The sequence below is a fragment of the Schistocerca serialis genome, chromosome 6, assembly GCF_023864345.2.
Source record: "Schistocerca serialis cubense isolate TAMUIC-IGC-003099 chromosome 6, iqSchSeri2.2, whole genome shotgun sequence".
NCBI classification, from domain to species: Eukaryota; Metazoa; Arthropoda; class Insecta; order Orthoptera; family Acrididae; genus Schistocerca; species Schistocerca serialis.
Window position 1 is genome coordinate 576,376,872 of NC_064643.1, and position 22,183 is coordinate 576,399,054.

Below are 22,183 nucleotides of genomic sequence, written 5' to 3' on the forward strand. Positions count from 1 at the left end.
CACTGGTTTAAAATGGTTACTTTCACATTAACAATAAATGACACCAGTTTAAAACGGTTATTTTCAAATTAAACACTATGTTTAAGATTTACTGATTTTTATATTTCTTCTCATATGTATGTATCTATCTCCTCATAAGTTTGTATTCTCTTCTTGTCTAAGCTGTTTATTGCCCATGTTTCACATCCATACGTGGCTACCTTCCTTACAAATACCTTAAGAAAAGACTTGCAAACACTCAAATCAATATTTGATGTTAACAATTTTCTCTTCTTCGTAAACATTTTCCTATCCATTGTCAGTCTAAGAGGTCTGTTCAAAAAATTACAGAACTTCGTCCACAAAATTTTTTTATACTTACCTTTTACTTATTGTGCATGGTCTCCTTCGAAATGCTCTCCTTCACAGTAGATACACTGCTCCCAATGCTGTTTGTGCTTCCAGAAAAAAATCTTGGTACGCCTCTTGCTGGATCGCGCAAAGTGCTGCCTGCGATTGTTTTTTAATCTCATGTATCATTGCAGATCTTCGTCCTTTCAACAGGGTTTTCAACTTCGGAAATACAGAGAAGGTCCACAGGAGCCAGGTCTAAAGAGTACGGAGGATGAGGCACCACATTGATATCATTTTTTGTGCAATAGTCTTGCACCAACAGGGATGAAAGTGTGGCTGCATTATTGTGATGCAAAAGCCACGAATTTTGTCACCACATTTCAGGCTGTTTCCTTCTAGCATTTACCCGCAGGCATTGCAACATGTTTCAGTAATATCCTGTGGCACAAATTCATGATGAACTAATTCTTCAAAGGTCTTGCAAAACCTATCCCGACCCATTTGAATGTTGAACCTTGGTCTCAACATCATAACTATAGACCCACATCTCATCACCAGTTATAATTCTCATTAGGAACATCTTGTTCTCATTTGAATGATTTAAAATCTCTTCACAGATTGCAAGGCAAAGGTCTTTCTGGTCTGACTCATGGGCCTAGGGACGTACTTGACGGCAACACTATGCATTCCAAGGTGCTGTGTCAGGATTTCGTGCCATGATGCAACTGAAATTTTACATTCTTCTGTAATGTCTCAGACAGTCACTGTTCGATTGGCATGCATAATTTCGTTGATGTTCCTGATGTGAGTGTCATTGGTGATGTTGAAGAGTGCCCTGAATGGGGTCATGTTTAACTTTCGTAAGACAACTTTTAAACCATGTGAACCATTTTTAACACTGAATACGGCTGAAACACTTGCCATCATAGGTTTCCTGCATCATTTAGTGTGTCTTGTAAAGATTTCCTTGAGTTTCAAACAAAATTTAATGCAGACGCATTGCTCCTCTAGCCCTGCCATCTCAAAATTCACAAACTGTGCTGCACAACATTCTGCTCAATACAGCAGTGAACAATAACTAAGAGACATAGAACAATGAACCTTGTGGCAGTTACACAGTAAACACAGATGTATGCAGGGATGTCAACTGCATTTCGCTCCAACATACCATTGACATGAAATCATGAATTTTCTGGAATTTTATGAATAGACCTCGTACATTTTATATCTTCTCTTTTTTGGGTGGCATCAGTTATTTTGCTACCCAAGTAGCAAAACTCATCTGCTACTTTCAGAGCCTCATTTCCTAATCTGATTCCCTCCGCAAACAAATGATTTAATTAGACTACATGCCATTATTCTTGTTTTGCTTTTTTTAATGTTCATTTTACATTGACCTTCCAAGAGAATATCCATTCCAAATCCTTTGGTGTCTCTGACAGAATTACAATGTCATTGGCAAATCTCAAATTTATTCTTAACATGCTCATTCTTCTAGTTTCATAATTTCAGTGATGCCAGATACATGTTTCTGAAAATATTAATGTCTTTGCATTGCTGCTCCCTGTAAAGATGATATATTGAGTTGCGACAGGCACAATGAAAAGACTACTATGCATTAAGCTTTTGGGCAAAGCTTTCGTCAGATAAGGATACACACATGCATTCGCACAGGCAAACACGCCTCATACACACATATGACCACAATCTCTTGCTGCTCAGGCCAGGCTGAACTGGAACACATTGAACGGAAGAAACAATCTGTAGTGGTGTGGGGAAGGGTGGTGGGGGTGGCATAGCAGGGTACGGATGGTGCAAGAGGAACAGTGTGGCAAGAGGAAACAGTGCTGCCTGGTGGAATGTACAGGGAGTAGAGGTGGCAGAAAAGGTTACCTGATGCAGGAGTCTGTTGGGCTGGAAGGGAAGCGGAAAAAAGCGAGTGGAAAGAAGAGGAGCAGAGAAGGGGAAAAGATCGGTAGGTGCATTGGCAGAGAGCAATGCACAGCGAGGGTGAGGGATCGTGAGTTGGCAGGAGATGATATGGCAGAGGGGCAGAAATTGTTGGGTGGACAGTGTGGGAACAGTAGGCTACTGTAGGTTGAGGACAGGATGATTTCAGGAGCGGAGAATGTCTTACAAGGATAACTGCCATCTGCACATTTCAGAAAGGCTGGTTAATGGAGGGGGGGATACAGATGGCGCAGGTCATGAAGCAGCCATTGAAATCAAGCAGGTTATGTTCAGTTGTATGTTGTGCAATAGGGTGGTACAGCTTATTTTTGTTCTTGATCACAGTTTGTTGGTTGCCATTCATCCTGGTGGAGAGCTGGTTGGTAGTCATACCATTATAAAACACTTAGCAATGGTTGCAATAGAGCTGGCACATGACATGGCTGTTTTCCCATGTAGCCCAGCGTCTGATGTGGTAGGATAAGCCTGTAACAGGACTGGAATAGGAAGTGCTGGGTGGATGGATTGGGCAGATCTTGCTCTTGGGTTTTCCACAGGGTTTGATCTCTGTGGCAATGGATTGTGTTTGGGAGTGGTGTAGATATGGACTAGGATGTGGGTCAAGAGTAGGTGACAGAACGCCACTTTAGGAGGAGTGGGAAGGATCTTGGGTAAGATTTCGCTTATATTAGAACATGATGATGATAATAAAAGTCCAGAGGAAGGATGTGGTTCACTTGTTGCAGTCGTGGATGGTACTGGGTGACGAAGGGGGTGCTCCTTTGTAGCTTCTTTCTGGGATGGTGGAAGGGTTTGGGGTGTGTGGGCATGTCACAGGAAATCTATTTGCATACCAGATCTGGTGGATGGTACCTGTCTGTAAAGGCCTTTGTGAGACTGTCAGCATACTGGGCAAGGGAGCTGCAGATATGCCATCTGTGTGTGGCTAGGCTGTATGAGAATGATTTTTTGATGTGGAAGGGATAGCAGCTGCCAAAATGCTGATACTGTTGGTGTTTGGTGGGTTTATTGTGGACAAAGGTGTGGATGGAGCCCTCTGAGAGGAGGAGGTCACTGTCCAGGAAGTTGGCATGCTGGGTTGAGATGGAGCAATTTAAGTGGATGGGAGAGAAAGGGTTGAAATTATGAAGGAATGAGTATAGGGTGCCCTAGCCCTGAGTTGAGATCATGGAGATATCATTAACGAACTGGAGCCAGATCAGTAGTTTTTGGTTTTGGGAGGCTAGGAAGGTTTCCCCAATGTTGTTGTTGTTGTGGTCTTCAGTCCTGAGACTGGTTTGATGCAGCTCTCCATGCTACTCTATCCTGTGCAAGCTTTTTCATCTCCCAGTACCTACTGCAACCTACATCCTTCTGAATCTGCTTAGTGTATTCATCTCTTGGTCTCCCTCTACGATTTTTACCCTCCACGCTGCCCTCTAATACTAAATTGGTGATCCCTTGATGCCTCAGAACATGTCCTACCAACCGATCCCTTCTTCTGGTCAAGTTGTGCCACAAACTTCTCTTCTCCCCAATCCTATTCAATACTTCCTCATTAGTTATGTGATCTACCCATCTAATCTTCAGCATTCTTCTGTAGCACCACATTTCGAAAGCTTCTATTCTCTTCTTGTCCAAACTGGTTATCCTCCATGTTTCACTTCCATACATGGCTACACTCCATACGAATACTTTCAGAAATGACTTCCTGACACTTAAATCAATACTGGATGTTAACAAATTTCTCTTCTTCAGAAACGCTTTCCTTGCCATTGCCAGCCTACATTTTATATCCTCTCTACTTCGACCATCATCAGTTATTTTGCTCCCCAAATAGCAAAACGTTGTGCCACAAACTTCTCTTCTCCCCAATCCTATTCAATACTTCCTCATTAGTTATGTGATCTACCCATCTAATCTTCAGCATTCTTCTGTAGCACCACATTTCGAAAGCTTCTATTCTCTTCTTGTCCAAACTGGTTATCCTCCATGTTTCACTTCCATACATGGCTACACTCCATACGAATACTTTCAGAAATGACTTCCTGACACTTAAATCAATACTGGATGTTAACAAATTTCTCTTCTTCAGAAACGCTTTCCTTGCCATTGCCAGCCTACATTTTATATCCTCTCTACTTCGACCATCATCAGTTATTTTGCTCCCCAAATAGCAAAACTCCTTTACTACTTTAAGTGTCTCATTTCCTAATCTAATTCCCTCAGCATCACCCGATTTAATTTGACTACATTCCATTATCCTTGTTTTGCTTTTGTTGATGTTCATCTTATATCCTCCTTTCAAGACACTGTCCATTCCATTCAACTGCTCTTCCAAGTCCTTTGCTGTCTCTGACAGAATTACAATGTCATCGGCGAACCTCAAAGTTTTTATTTCTTCTCCATGAATTTTAATACCTACTCCGAATTTTTCTTTTGTTTCCTTTACTGCTTGCTCAATATACAGATTGAACAACATCGGGGAGAGGCTACAACCCTGTCTTACTCCCTTCCCAACCACTGCTTCCCTTTCATGTCCCTCGACTCTTATAACTGCCATCTGGTTTCTGTACAAATTGTAAATAGCCTTTCGCTCCCTGTATTTTACCCCTGCCACCTTTAGAATTTGAAAGAGAGTATTCCAGTCAACATTGTCAAAAGCTTTCTCTAAGTCTACAAATGCTAGAAACGTAGGTTTGCCTTTCCTTAATCTTTCTTCTAAGATAAGTCGTAAGGTCAGTATTGCCTCACGTGTTCCAGTGTTTCTACGGAATCCAAACTGATCTTCCCCGAGGTCGGCTTCTACTAGTTTTTCCATTCGTCTGTAAAGAATTCGTTTTAGTATTTTGCAGCTGTGACTTATTAAGCTGATAGTTCGGTAATTTTCACATCTGTCAACACCTGCTTTCTTTGGGATTGGTATTATTATATTCTTCTTGAAGTCTGAGGGTATTTCGCCTGTTTCATACATCTTGCTCACCAGATGGTAGAGTTTTGTCAGGACTGGCTCTCCCACGGCCGTCAGTAGTTCCAATGGAATATTGTCTACTCCGGGGGCCTTGTTTCGACTCAGGTCTTTCAGTGCTCTGTCAAACTCTTCACGCATTATCGTATCTCCCATTTCATCTTCATCTACATCCTCTTCCATTTCCATAATATTGTCCTCAAGTACATCGCCCTTGTATAGACCCTCTATATACTCCTTCCACCTTTCTGCTTTCCCTTCTTTGCTTAGAACTGGGTTTCCATCTGAGCTCTTGATATTCATACAAGTCGTTCTCTTATCTCCAAAGGTATCTTTAATTTTCCTGTAAGCGGTATCTATCTTACCCCTAGTGAGATAGGCCTCTACATCCTTACATTTGTCCTCTAGCCATCCCTGCTTAGCCATTTTGCACTTCCTGTCGATCTCATTTTTGAGACGTTTGTATTCCTTTTTGTCTGTTTCACTTACTGCATTTTTATATTTTCTCCTGTCATCAATTAAATTCAATATTTCTTCTGTTACCCAAGGATTTCTACTAGCCCTCGTCTTTTTACCTACTTGATCCTCTGCTGCCTTCACTACTTCATCCCTCAAAGCTACCCATTCTTCTTCTACTGTATTTATTTCCCCCATTCCTGTCAATTGCTCCCTTATGCTCTCCCTGAATCTCTGTACAACCTCTGGTTCTTTTAGTTTATCCAGGTCCCATCTCCTTAAATTCCCACCTTTTTGCAGTTTCTTCAGTTTTAATCTACAGGTCATAACCAATAGATTGTGGTCAGAGTCCACATCTGCCCCTGGAAATGTCTTACAATTTAAAACCTGGTTCCTAAATCTCTGTCTTACCATTATATAATCTATCTGATACCTTTTAGTATCTCCAGGGTTCTTCCATGTATACAACCTTCTGTCATGATTCTTAAACCAAGTGTTAGTTATGATTATGTTGTGCTCTGTGCAAAATTCTACCAGGCGGCTTCCTCTTTCATTTCTGTCCCCCAATCCATATTCACCTACTATGTTTCCTTCTCTCCCTTTTCCTACACTCGAATTCCAGTCACCCATGACTATTAAATTTTCGTCTCCCTTCACAATCTGAATAATTTCTTTTATTTCATCATACATTTCTTCAATTTCTTCGTCATCTGCAGAGCTAGTTGGCATATAAACTTGTACTACTGTAGTAGGTGTGGGCTTCGTATCTATCTTGGCCACAATAATGCGTTCACTATGCTGTTTGTAATAGCTTACCCGCATTCCTATTTTCCTATTCATTATTAAACCTACTCCTGCATTCCCCCTATTTGATTTTGTGTTTATAACCCTGTAGTCACCTGACCAGAAGTCTTGTTCCTCCTGCCACCGAACTTCACTAATTCCCACTATATCTAACTTCAACCTATCCATTTCCCTTTTTAAATTTTCTAACCTACCTGCCCGATTAAGGGATCTGACATTCCACGCTCCGATCCGTAGAACGCCAGTTTTCTTTCTCCTGATAACGACATCCTCTTGAGTAGTCCCCGCCCGGAGATCCGAATGGGGGACTATTTTACCTCCGGAATATTTTACCCAAGAGGACGCCATCATCATGTAATCATACAGTAAAGCTGCATGCTTTCCCCAATACGGCCCATAAACAGGTTGGCATATGAGGATGCCATGCAGATTCCCATTGCTGTGCTGTGGATTAGTTTGTATACCTTCCCTTCAAAGGAGTAGTAGTTGTGTGTTAGAACATAGTTAACAAGGTGTCCGAGGAATGAGGTTGCGGGTTTGTAGTCTGAAGGACATGGGAGATGTAGTGTCCAATAGCATCAAGACCATGGGCAAGAGGTATGTTCATGTATTTAATGTGGAGCATTGGTGAAAGAAGTGGTTGGTATGGTTCATGTGGGAAGCTAGATTTTAGGCTTTTAAGTTGAAGGTGTTGGTCAGTATTATGAATTTGCTAGGTATTTTATGAATGTATTATTTGCCAGTCTCAAAGGTAAGCTAAGAGAATGTGTTTTTCTTTGCCATTTATTTTCCCTTTCCATGCTGCTCCTGTGGCGGACACTGTATTATGTACTCCTGCACATTGGTGCTAGAGTTATTTACCAGTGCCACATAATTCCTCACATCTTCATTTATTCTATTCAGTGTACTTTCATTAATGTGTAGTGATTTTTTGATTGTTTAGAAAGCAGTTTTTTAAAGAAGTGAAATGAGCTTAGAAATGTTTAAACTTTGTTGTGCTCTGCTTTCTTTTCTTTATAGAAATAGGTACTGAAGTAAGAATGTTTGTTATTTCTGCAGATAATCCAGAAGATGAACAGTGGTCTGAGATACATGCACGTGGTGGAAAGGAGCTAGATGTCCGCATGGTTGCACATACAACTGTATACCACCCACAAACAAACTCTTTGATTGTCTATGGAGGCATTGTGGTAGGTGTTGCTCGTTTCTCAAAGCTGAGTGATAGAATGTTTTCCTTTCAACTGGATAGCAAGCATTGGTCAGAGGTTCATTACCCTCGGGCCCATCTCCGTGACACCTATGTTCCACGGGAGAGAGCATTTCATACAAGCACTATTATAGGTAAGTTGAATCTTATATGTTGGTCAAATTCATACATATTGAAATATTTGTTGCATCGTATTCAGCTAGAAACTTAGATAATAATTAATATTCAGATTGTACGTTCTGTGTAGATTATTTATCATTGCAAGATATTTGTTATTTGTAAAAATGTAAATATATAAATATTTATCTGCAGTGAACTGTCCTCATTAAGTGTTAGAATAAACTGTGATGTTATTGGCAATCGTACTACCCCTACAGATATTTCTTTCATTGCATTGGTAGATTATCAAGGTGTTTTCTTTCTTTTCTATACATTCATGAGAATGGAATAATGGTAAGAAGGGAGATGTTAGAGAGATTAAGACGGGGAGAGAACGGTGAGAAGAATGAGAAGAAATTAAGATCAATTGCCCATAGAATACATGTGAGAAAAGAATTGCTGAAGTGAAATTCCAAAAGGAAGGACTGATGGAACAGAATAGAGCAAAAACACCAGTGAACAATAAATACATGTAAAGCTAGAGACTGTGAGATAGTTAGAAAAGAGCAAAAATTGTGGAAAGATAGGTAGAATATTTTGAAGACATACTGATCATGATCCTAGATATTAAGATGTCTGTTGGAGCAAGAGGAGCAGGAGCATCATTGCACGAGGTGGAGTCAGGTATAAACGGATTGATAATATGCAACTGTCATAGTTGGTGTAGCCTCAGAACTTACAAAATACGGTACTCATCCCGTAATATGCAAAACACGTGCACTAATAACCAACATGTGGGAAAATGAAAGCGAGGCAGAATTTTGGAAAACTGGTGTAATGTACCCTATGTATCACAAAGGAGAATACTTAACTGTAGAGGTGTAGTATTACTAAGTAAAACATGCAGGATATTTACAGAAGTACCGAACGAAAGGATAAAACAGTTCACTGAAATATCTTCGAAGAGCATCAGTGTGGTTTTGTGACAGAGTTAGGAGGCCTTGGACAAACTGTCACCAGTCAAATGCCATAAAAATTATTAATGTAGCACCAGTCTACACTTTCTTGTTGTTGATTTTTAACAGGCATTTCATAATGTTAACAAACATCATATGAAGCACCAAAAGAACTGGACATCTGTGGTAGAATGTGCTTCAACTTTGCAGCTGAGTTAAACAGAGCAATTGTGTCTTTGCAGTTCTGCTTAACCTATAGCTTGATCAGAGTAACAAACTGATTAACTTGGTCGTGTCTTTAGACTAGTTGAATAACATGGTTATTATCTGGTTGACATAATTGACTCATAGTGGCTAACTATCGTGAGCTGCTGTTGTCATGTCCCATGAATAATAAAACATTGTAAACAATTGTGTATTTGCTTGTCTTTTACACTGTTACACTGAACAAATAATAATAATAATAATAATAATAATAAGATAATAAGATAATAAATCCCGTGGAGGCCCGGGAAAAGAATAGGCCTCCGGTATGTTCTGCCAGTTGTAAAAGGCGACGAAAAGAACAAACCACTAATAGGGCTAACCCCCATTTTAGTGTGATTAGTTGGTTCAGGACAGAACTAATGAAGCCTCGGACAAGCGCCGTCATGGTCGGGGACGACGCTTGAACCCTATGCCCGCCCACAATGGTAACGACACTGCTAGCCAACTGGAAAATGATTTAAATCCAAATAGAGGTGTTTTGCAGGATATGCTTCCTGCAACCACCCTAGAAGGAAAACAAAGACAGAGGATGAGATGGTCAGATGAAGTTAATCGACACCTCATGTTCTGTTATTACCAAGCAAAACAAACCTAGGAACCAACACAACTGGATACAGATCACAAGTATACACAACATTTATTACCAGATACCCAGAATTAAAATTTTTAACAGAACAACGTCTAGCTGATCAGATCCGTGTAATAATAAAAAATAACAGGATACCCCAGTCAGAATTAGATAACATCAAACAACAAGTACAACAAATACTGGAACAACATAATGTGCAATCAGAAGAAGAAGAAAATACAGTAATGGACTCAAACATCCCAGAGCAAACAAACAAAGAACAACACGCACCAATTAAACAATCAGAGGAAAACGAAATCTTAAGGCAGCCACCAGAACAAGCACAAATAGAACACAAAGTGACACAGATATTAGATATAGAAGAAAAATTTCAGCTAACATATATAGAATACAAAGACACAAATATAGACATTAGACCATTCTTACATAGACCACCAAATAACCCACAAGTCGAAACAACAATAAAAACTATCAACACAATCATACACAACAAAATAAATGAAAACACAACTATGGAAGAGTTACAACTACTGGTATATATAGGAGCACTCACTACACTAAATATACACACTAGGCAGAGATCAGAACCAACCAACACACAGAAGAAACCCACAAAACCAGCATGGCAACACAGGCTACAGATCAAAATAGAAAAACTGAGAAAAGACATCGGACAGCTAACACAATTTATAAGAAATGAAATCTCGGAAAAAAAACGAAAAAGGTTAGGTAAAATCTCACAACAAGAAGCGACAGAGCAATTAGACGAAAAGAAGCAGAAATTACAAGCATTTGCCAAACGACTCAGAAGGTACAAAAAAAGTGAAAATAGAAGGAAACAAAACCAAACATTCAACACAAACCAAAAGAAATTTTACCAGACAATAGATAACACACACATTGAAATAAACAATCCATCAAACATAACAGACATGGAACACTTCTGGAGCAACATATGGTCAAACCCAGTACAACATAACAGACATGCACGGTGGATACAAGCAGAAACAGACACATACAAGATGATACCACAAATGCCTGAAGTGACAATTTTGCAACATGAAGTCACCCAAGCAATTAATTCTACTCACAATTGGAAAGCCCCTGGAAATGATAAAATAGCAAATTTCTGGTTAAAGAAGTTCACCGCAACTCATTCACATCTAACTAAATTATTTAACAGTTACATTGCAGACCCATACACATTCCCTGATACACTTACACGTGGAATAACTTATCTGAAACCTAAAGATCAAGCAGACACAGCGAACCCAGCTAAATATCGCCCCATAACATGCCTACCAACAATATACAAAATATTAACTTCAGTCATTAAACAGAAACTAGTGACACATACAACACAGAACAAAATTATAAATGAAGAACAAAAAGGCTGTTGCAAAGGAGCACGAGGATGTAAAGAGCAACCGATAATAGATGCAGAGGTGACATATCAAGCTAAAACTAAACAAAGGTCGCTACACTACGCATACATCGATTACCAAAAAGCTTTTGATAGTGTACCCCACTCATGGTTACTACAAATATTGGAAATATATAAAGTAGATCCTAAATTGATACAGTTCCTAAACATAGTAATGAAAAACTGGAAAACTACACTTAATATCCAGACAAATTCAAATAATATCACATCACAGCCAATACAGATTAAGCGTGGAATATACCAAGGAGATTCATTAAGTCCTTTCTGGTTCTGCCTTGCTCTGAACCCACTATCCAACATGCTAAATAATACAAATTATGGTTACAATATTACTGGAACATACCCACACAAAATCACACATTTGCTATACATGGATGATCTAAAACTACTGGCAGCAACAAATCAACAACTCAACCAATTACTAAAGATAACAGAAGTATTTAGCAATGATATAAATATGGCTTTTGGAACAGACAAATGTAAGAAAAATAGCATAGTCAAGGGAAAACACACTAAACAAGAAGATTACATATTGGATAACCACAGCGACTGCATAGAAGCGATGGAAAAAACAGATGCCTATAAATATCTAGGATACAGACAAAAAATAGGAATAGATGATAGAAATATTAAGGAAGAGCTAAAAGAAAAATATAGACAAAGACTAACAAAAATACTGAAAACAGAATTGACAGCAAGAAACAAGACAAAAGCTATAAATACCTATGCTATACCAATATTGACCTACTCATTTGGAGTAGTGAAATGGAGTAACACAGACCTAGAAGCACTCAATACACTTACACGATCACAATGCCACAAATATAGAATACATCACATACATTCAGCAACAGAAAGATTCACATTAAGCAGAAAGGAAAGAGGAAGGGGATTTATCGACATAAAAAACCTACATTATGGACAGGTAGACAATTTAAGAAAATTCTTTCTAGACCGAGCAGAAACTAGCAAAATACACAAAGCAATCACCCACATAAATACATCGGCTACACCACTACAATTTCATAACCACCTCTACAACCCTTTAGATCACATTACATCAACAGATACAAAGAAAGTAAATTGGAAAAAGAAAACACTACATGGCAAGCACCCGTATCATCTAACACAGCCACACATCGATCAAGACGCATCCAACACATGGCTAAAAAGAGGCAATATATACAGTGAGACAGAAGGATTCATGATTGCAATACAGGATCAAACAATAAACACCAGATATTACAGCAAGCATATTATTAAAGATCCCAATACCACAACAGATAAATGCAGACTTTGCAAACAACAAATAGAAACAGTAGATCACATCACAAGCGGATGTACAATACTAGCAAATACAGAATACCCCAGAAGACATGACAACGTCGCAAAAATAATACATCAACAGCTTGCCTTACAACATAAACTTTTAAAACAACACGTTCCTACATACAAGTATACACCACAAAATGTACTGGAGAATGATGAATACAAATTATACTGGAACAGAACCATTATAACAGATAAAACAACGCCACATAACAAACCTGACATCATACTCACCAATAAAAAGAAGAAATTAACACAACTAATTGAAATATCCATACCCAATACAGCAAATATACAGAAGAAAACAGGAGAAAAAATTGAAAAATACATCCAACTGGCTGAGGAAGTCAAGGACATGTGGCATCAGGATAAAGTTGACATTATACCAATTATACTTTCAACTACAGGAGTCATACCATGCAATATCCACCAGTACATCAATGCAATACAGCTACATCCAAACTTATATATACAACTTCAGAAATCCGTAATTATTGATACATGTTCAGTTACCCGAAAGTTCCTAAACGCAATGTAGCATATACCGTACAGTTAAAACGAAGTGACGCTTGATCAAGGTCCGCGTCACTTTCATTCCGAACCAGACTTAAGGTCTGAGAAAGGAAAGATAATAATAATCCTGGTGGAGGTCCGGGAAAAGAATAGGCCTCCGGTATGTTCTGCCAGTCGTAAAAGGCGACGAAAAGAACAAACCACTAATAGGGCTAACCCCCCTTTTAGTGTGATTAGTTGGTTCAGGACAGAACTAATGAAGCCTCGGACAAGCACTGTCATGGACGGGGACAACGCTTGAACCCTATGCCCATCCACAACGGTAACGACACTGCTAGCCACACGTAAAATGATTTAAATCCAAATAGAGGTGTTTTGCAGGATATGCTTCCTGCAACCACCCTAGAAGGAAAACAAAGACAGAGGATGAGATGGTCAGATGAAGTTAACCGACACCTCATGTTCTGTTATTACCAAGCAACAAACTTAGGAACCAACACAACTGGATACAGATCACAAGTATACACAACATTTATTACCAGATACCCAGAATTAAAATTTTTAACAGAACAACGACTAGCTGATCAGATCCGTGTAATAATCAAAAATAACAGGATACCCCAGTCAGCATTAGAAAACATCAAACAACAAGTACAACAAATACTGGAACAAAATAATGTGCAATCAGAAGAAGAAGAAGAAAATACAGTAATGGACTCAAAGATCCCAGAGCAAACAAACCAAAAACAACACTTGTCAATTAAACAATCAGAGGAAAACAAAATCTTAAGACAGCCACCAGAACAAGCACAAATAGAACACGAAGCGACACACATGTTAGATATAGAAGAAAAATTTCAGCTGACATATATAGAATACAAAGACACAAATACAGACATTAGACCATTCTTGCGTAGACCACCAAATAACTCACAAGTCAAAACAACAACAACAACTATCAACACAATCATACACAACAAAATAAATGAAAATACAACTATGGAAGAGTTACAACTACTGGTTTATATAGGAGCACTCACTACACTAAATATACACACTAGGCAGAGATCAGAACCAACCAACACACAGAAGAAACCCACAAAACCAACATGGCAACACAGGCTACAGATCAGAATAGAAAAACTGAGAAAAGACATCAGGCAGCTAACACAGTTTATAAGAAATGAAGTATCAGACAAAAAATGAAAAAGGTTGGGTAAAATCTCACAACAAGAAGCGATAGAGCAATTAGATGAAAAGTAGCAGAAATTACAAGCATTGGCCAAACAACTTAGAAGATACAAAAAAAGTGAAAATAAAAGGAAACAAAACCAAACATTCAACACAAACCAAAAGAGATTTTACCAGACAATAGATAACACACACATTGAAATAGACAATCCACCAAACATAACAGACATGGAACACCTCTGGAGCAACATATGGTCATACCCGGTACAACAAAACAGACGTGCACGGTGGATACAAGCAGAAAGAGACACTTACAAGATGGTACCACAAATGCCTGAAGTGATAATTTTGCAACATGAAGTCACCCGAGCAATTAATTCTACACATAATTGGAAAGCCCCTGGAAAAGATAAAATAGCAAATATCTGGCTAAAGAAGTTCACCTCAACACATTCACATCTAACTAAATTATTTAACAATATAATAGAGGGAAACATTCCATGTGGGAAAAATATATTTAAAAACAAAGATGATGTGACTTACTATACGAAAGCGCTGGCAGGTCGATAGAAACACAAACAGACACATACATACACACAAAATTCAAGCTTTCGCAACAAACTGTTGCCTCATCAGGAAAGAGGGAAGGAGAGGGAAAGACACAAGCAAGACTCTTTAAATATGTCTGCTTGTGTCTGTATATGTGTGGATGGATATGTGTGTGTGTGCGAGTATATACCCGTCCTTTTTTCCCCCCTAAGGTAAGTCTTTCCGCTCCCGGGATTGGAATGACTCCTTACCCTCTCCCTTAAAACCCACATCCTTTCGTCTTTCCCTCTCCTTCCCTCTTTCCTGATGAGGCAACAGTTTGTTGCGAAAGCTTGAATTTTGTGTGTCTTTCGACCTGCCAGCGCTTTCGTTTGGTAAGTCACATCATCTTTGTTTTTTGATAAATTTTTCCCACGTGGAATGTTTCTCTCTATTATATATATTTTAAAAACAAATATTCCATGACTTAACAAACGGGAAAGTGCTGGTAGACAGACACAATAAAAAACACACAAACACACACACAGAATTTCAAAACACACACACATATCCATCCGTACATTCCCAGACACAAGCAGACATTTGTAAAAGGCCTATATATATGAATACAATAGAGGGAAACATTCCACATGGGAAAAATATATCTAAAAACAAAGATGATGTGACTTACCAAACGAAAGTGCTGGCAGGTCGATAGACACACAAACAAACACAAACATCCACACAAAATTCAAGCTTTCGCAACAAATGGTTGCTTCATCAGGGAAGAGGGAAGGAGAGGGAAAGACGAATGGATGTGGGTTTTAAGGGAGAGGGTAAGGAGTCATTCCAATCCCGGGAGCAGAAAGGCTTACCTTAGGGGGGGAAAAAGGACAGGTATACACTTGCGCGCGCACACACACACACACACACACACACACACACACACACCCATCCGCACATACACAGACACAAGCAGACATTTGTAAAGGCAAAGAGATCTCTGCCCAAACTCTTTGCCTTTACAAATGTCTGCTTGTGTCTGTGTATGTGCGGATGGATGTGTGTGTGTGTGTGTGTGTGTGTGTGTGTGTGTGTGTGTGTGCGCGCGCGAGTGTATACCTGTCCTTTTTCCCCCCCTAAGGTAAGCCTTTCTGCTCCCGGGATTGGAATGACTCCTTACCCTCTCCCTTAAAACCCACATCCTTTCATCTTTCCCTCTCCTTCCCTCTTTCCTGATGAAGCAACCGTTTGTTGCGAAAGCTTGAATTTTGTGTGTAAGTTTGTTTTGGTGTCTATCAACCTGCCAGCGCTTTCATTTGGTAAGTCACATCATCTATAATCATAATATGCTTTAGCTTTTTGTCTGAGAAATTAAAGAGGTAGAGGTGGAGGTAGAGAGAGAGAGAGAGAGAGAGAGAGAGAGAGAGAGAGAGAAGAACAGTTCATTATGAAGAACATTGTGAGAAATCTTAAAGTTGCATTTGGTGATAAATGTCTGTTAAGGTATTAGTGAGTTAATGGATTCTTGTGATTCTTCAGCTTCTCCCAGTATATTTTTCTAAAAATAGTTGATTGGTGAAAGGGTGGATGCCTCCAACATGCACAATTTTTTGGCAGGCAATCACATTGCTATCATCAAGTGTACTGACGAACTGATCTCGTAGGGACCACCGTGGCACTTTTCTCCCGCCCTCCCCCACTCCCTTTTCTGATCTACCATTCTATTTGTTGTACATCCCCAGCATCTCTCCCTCCATTTCTCCCATTGACAGTTTGCCCTGTCCTAGGTTCATGCTCAGATAAGTGTGCTGATGGCCCCACTATTGTTCCTCCACCTGGCCCTGAAGTCAGTTTGTTGTGGGATACCTCGTTCTTGATTGTAAACATTGTATACATCCCTTGATTCTGTTCTTTTTTCCCCCTTTTCTCTCTTCTATTTCCATTTACTTACTTTATTACAATGGTGTTAATTTTGTTTCAGGAAATTATCTGGTTGTGTTTGGAGGATATTCTCATCGCCATAACAAAGAGGAAATTTGCTATGACAGTCACATGTACTTATACCATCTGGGCTGTCATACTTGGGTTAGCCATGATATTTTAGGTGTGAGTGACAAAGGTATACAATTTTCTGACAAAATGATTGGCTTAATGTACCAACCTAATTCGTTTGCTTATGTACCACTAAATTTTGTATGATTTCATAATATTTACTTCAGAATTCAAGTTTACTTTTACATCTGTAGTTACTCTCCATGAGTTGGTTCTTCCAGTCCGTGGAGGAGAGGGTATAGTATGAATACCATTTGTCCTATCCTGTTTTATTGATACATGATGCACAATTCTCCACATTCACTTCATTATATGCCTTAGTTTCTATGATTCTATTGTGTTATGTAATCATTCTGTAGTTTGGAACAGTACATTTCTATACTTCCCACAAAGATGACTTTCCATATTTTCATAAGCAGCAGTTAGCTATTGCTCTTAGTAGGATTCCACATTATGTATAACCCATTCTGTGCAATATCTTCCATTGGAGCACTTTTGTGTAATATTCTAATGCTTATTAAACAAACATATCACAAATTGTAGGACTTTTCCTGGAACTTTACAGTATCATTGGCAATTGTAACTTTGTACAGATTCTAATTAGATAAATGTTACTCTAGCAATAGCCACATGAGAAAATTTCAAATTAGCCAACAGCTTTTGTAGATGAGTGAAATCACACAGAGGCTCTTGCATACTTGCTCATTATGATATAAAATACCAAAAAAGAAATGATTTTAATCATTTGAATGAAGAGTGTATATTTGAAAGCTGTTGTATCAAGTTGAGGCACCTAAATGTCATAGTAGTTTCTAGTGGCACTGAAATACAATAAAAACAGGCGTTTCACTGAGTATGTTCATCATTATAAAACTTTATTTAAAAAGAGTTGTGAAGGCAGCCAAACAATTGGCGAACAAGAAGTTCATTGTGCAACATAAAAGTAAGGCAAAAGAATTGTGGTCTGTTGTCAAATCAGAGTTAGGTGTTAGAGTTAGCTGTGTGATTTGAGGCATCATGTCACGGATTCCATGGCCCATCCCGCCTCAGGTTTGAGTCCTCCCTCGGGCATGGGTGTGTGTGTTGTTCTTAGCATAAGTTAGATTAAGTAGTATGTAAGTCTAGGGACTGGTGACCTCAGCAGTTTGGTCCCTTAGGAATTCACACACATTTGAAAATTTGAGTTTTGTTAGAGTTATAGTTCAATTCATTTATCTTGGCGGTTCGCGCATGCCCGCCCAGACGCGGGTGATTGCTGCGTTGCCAGTTGTACGCGCCAAGAGAAGAAGACGTTTAGGGGGGAGCGCGCAGTTTATCAAGTAAAGCCACCACGGCCGCATTAAACCTTTCGCTGCTACAGAGACGTGCTCCCCGCATTCTGCGATGTGCGCGATTTTGTCATCATTGCACCGCTCGCCTGTGCAGACACATACTGTTTCGACTGCTTTGACACACTTTATCATTCGATTTCACAAAAACTATTTGGCCCAAAAATGTGATTTTTACACATCTTCTTGACTGATACCTTCCCCCCCCCCCCCCCCCCCCCCCCCCCCCCCTCCCCCATTAATGACTTAATTTTGTTCCGAAGTTCAACGCAGTTATTGTGCAGCATTATATGTAGTAAACCATTGCACGAAATTTTGAAGAGTTTGCAGAGGTAAAAGTCCATAGCGTATACTTTCCGTATAGTCGATTTTAGTTGTCACTAGAGATTTCACAAAAGTACATTCAAACGAATAAAATTCATGAAGTAAGACACTTCGATATTGTTTTTAAATAAAGAAAATATTTAGTACTGAACAAGGCTTGAACTGAGAACCTTTGGCTTGGCAGCCCTACACTTTAACCATTACGCTAACACAGCTCGTCATTCAATATATCTCCCAACATATCACCCAAAATACCGACAAACACTGTTGGTGTGACTATGAATTATTCACGTTTCGTCGAAGTACAATAGGAAATAAACAATCACCGTTGTTCTTTATTGCGAAAAAGCGGTTTGTGAGAATGATACAAACACCTTTTCTTGCTATCGCCTGAATTAGGAGGCTTATTGCTTGTTTGGTTTAATTAATTAATAGAATATGAAGCAATTGGTATAAAGAATGCTTTTTCCAAACTTTCTATTAAAGAAAGTCTGCTATCAAGACACTGCTTTTGCTCAGTTACTTTATTTATGACTGAAGGTTTCTAAAACTGAAGGCACTCGTCCGTGCTCTGCACTGCAATCCAGCTTTGGCAACGTCGTTCTCTGTTCATTGGCTGACTGTGTTTTGTGACGTCAGATGCGCAGAACGAACCTAAACTCGGCCGCCGTCATAAATGACGCGCACTTTAGTAGTAATGAAATATCTAGGATTAAAGTAGTGATAGCTTTATTGTAAAGCCGGCTCAAATATCAGTGTGTTTAAATGAATTCTTCACAAATGTGGCAAAATCAGATGTTGATGTAGCAGAGTATCAGATTAAAGTAAATCCCTTTGGAATCCACCAAGAAACTGAGAATATTAAGTATTAAAAAGAAAAGTCGTAATAAAGGATGTGGAAAATATTATATTATCTACAAAATATAACAACTCTACTGGACAGGGTGGGATACCCGCTAAAGTGATTAAAACAGTGTGTGGCACAACTGCACCCCCCCCCCCCCCCCAAATCCAAATCAAAATATTCAATGAGTCTTTTCAACAAGGGTGCTTTCCCAATGTTTTTAAGTATGCCAAAGCAAGGCCTCTGTTCAAGAAAGGGTCGAGGGAAGACAAGGGAAATTATCAGGCTATTTCTATTCTTCCAGTCCTGTCAAAAGTATTAGACAAAGTAACTGGAAATCAGATCAAAAACTTTATTGTAAAAAGTAATATTATTACAAGTAACCAATTTGGATTTCAACTAGGAAAAAACGCTTTAGATGCGGTGAATAACTTATTGAAAAGATAGACAATCATTGGATCAGAGGAGTAACGTTGCAGGTGTCTTCTGTGATCTCACAAAAGCAATGCAAGTACTAGCAAATTCCACTGATTTGAGTACATGAAAAATTACTTATCACAGTTATTTTGAATCTGTCATTAGGTATGCGATAATTTTCTGGGGAAGTTCAAGCAGTGTATCTCGAATACTGAAACTGCAAAAGAAGAGTGTCTAATACTTGTGTACTCACAGTAAACAGTCTTTTTTGCCCATTATTTCAGAAGCTACAAATACTGACTTTTCCCTCCATCTACATTTATGAAATTATAATGTTCCTAGACAGCAGACAAAAATTATTTGAGGAGAATTGTTTTAACCATACGTATAACATAAGAAATGAAAATATTTTTATGCTAGCCACACACCAGTTGAAATTACTTGCACAGACTCCATGGTATATGGTGATGACAATATATAACAAGTAGTTAATGGGCAAAAACATATTTAATATGAAGCCAGAAATTTTAGAAACGAGGCTACAGCAGATTCTGTGAGAGCAATGCTCTTATTCAGTAGAAGAATTCATACACGGTGAAATGATAATTTGAGCAAGGGGTAATTAAGTGTTAGATTTTATTTTATGTATATATAACAAAATTGCATTATTATTATGATGCTACTTGTTAACATCATCTGGTCTTTGTTCATGGTGAAATTTTACCACAATTTGGTGTGTCTCCTGTACCTGAATCAAATGATTTAGATCATGTGTGTTATGAGACAAATAAACCACAATTCACTGTTCTTTGCAAGCAGCGCACATTTTAGAAAAGTTGTATAGTCAATGAATTCAAAATTAAAATAATTATTCTGATCTGTTTTGCTCTGAAGAGTCACACCAACATATTTGACTAACAAGACTGCCTTCTCAAACTCACCACCACTGTAGTGCTCAGAAGTGATCGGTACTTTTCATATGTTCACATTTTAAATTGCATTGGCAGGTAGCTGTGGTCATTGTAAAGCTCCATGACAAGTAGTGATGATGTATTATAAGAAGGGCTCTGTATTTACAAATGTAGATAACAACGAAAATACACATATTTTCAAATAAATACTGAGTTACCAATAGAAGATAAGTAGCAGCAAATTAATATAGTTGAGTAAATTGAGAAAATTATATTGTCTCAAGCTGTAATCCATACAATTCGGCTTAGAGGTTAGAGTTACTGGCTTGTGGGCTATGGGTCACTGGTTCAGACAACTGACAGTACCTTAGTAATTATCATTCCTGGAAGTTTCTAGAAATTTTTTATGTTTGAAACGTTTGTATATTTTGGAATATGCAACATTTATGTTAACAGCAGTACATTTCATCCAAGAGCTCAGTTCTCTTCAGTCTGTATGTTGGTGTTCATACTAAATGTGTTTTCAGTGCTAAGCATTGGAATTCATTGATAACCTTTCTTTCAGATTTGTACTTGATTGTAGAAAGTTACAGCTAAACCAGTCCTAGAAAATAGCCTCACATTTAATGAGGTTTCCCAGTCAGGGTAGAAAGTAGATCTTAAAGAGGAACATTAGAAATGGACATGCGAATGTGATAGAGAAACGTGTGACCATTGAAGAACACAGATAACATTTCACCTATGATATATATTGGAATTTTCAGAATGGTGCACAAAGCCCGTTCAGTGATCGGGATCTCATCAATGTCATCATCGATGGCCGACCTGTCCAGCTACTAGTCAACTCAGGGGATTCTTTTTCTGTAATGTCAAATGCTTATCATCACCAGTTCAATAGGACAGTGTTCCGTTATACAAAAGAGATTGTGCGCTGAAGGTCACAAATGGGACATTCCAACTAGAACATGAATTGCAATAGTAATTATTAATGCTGTCAGTGACTGAACACAGTCCTTTGAATGTGTCATTTTAGCAGAATGTATTCATTGTCATATACTGTGGAAGATCAGAGCTCGAGTTTGACAAAGCTACTCCAACAAGCGCACACAATGAATATTGCTTTGGACAGTTGTTTGCTGTTGAAGATGACGTCATCCCACCATCATTAACAAGATAAGTTCCAGTCATCAGTCTGGGAACCCAGTTAAACTATGAAGCTGTTGTCACCTCCAAAAAGCTACTCAGACTCACAAAATAAATGTACATATCAGCAACAATTGCAAGCGTTACGGATGGCTAAGTGGAACTTTGGATCATTAAATTTCAGCCACAACTCATCACTAAGGGCATGTGTGTTGGAACAGTGGAACTAGTCCAAGATGGGCAGCTCAGTACCATTGATGAAAACCAAAAGAGGTGACACAATGGTTAGCACATTGGACTTGCATTCAGGAGGACGACAGTTCAAACCATCTCGGGGCATCCTGATTTAGAGTTTCCATGATTTCCCTAACGTGCTTCAGGTAAATACCGGGATGGTTCCTTTGAAAGGGCATGACCGACTTCCTTCTGCATCCTTCCCTAATCTGATAGGGCCGATGACCTTGTTCTTTGGTCACGTCCCCCAAATCAACCAACCACCCATGGATGAAGAATTGTGCTCCACTACC

General features: G+C 38.8%; 1 protein-coding gene across 1 annotated transcript in view; it reads left to right on the plus strand.

Moving 5' to 3' along the window:
* LOC126483663 (multiple epidermal growth factor-like domains protein 8) overlaps positions 1 to 22,183 on the plus strand; it is a 364,127-nt gene that overhangs the window by 99,563 nt on the left and 242,381 nt on the right. The window contains exons 7-8 of the mRNA XM_050106722.1: positions 7,571 to 7,852; positions 16,619 to 16,756. Of these exons, the coding sequence (XP_049962679.1) occupies positions 7,571 to 7,852; positions 16,619 to 16,756 (420 nt within the window). The remainder of the gene's footprint in view (positions 1 to 7,570; positions 7,853 to 16,618; positions 16,757 to 22,183) is intronic.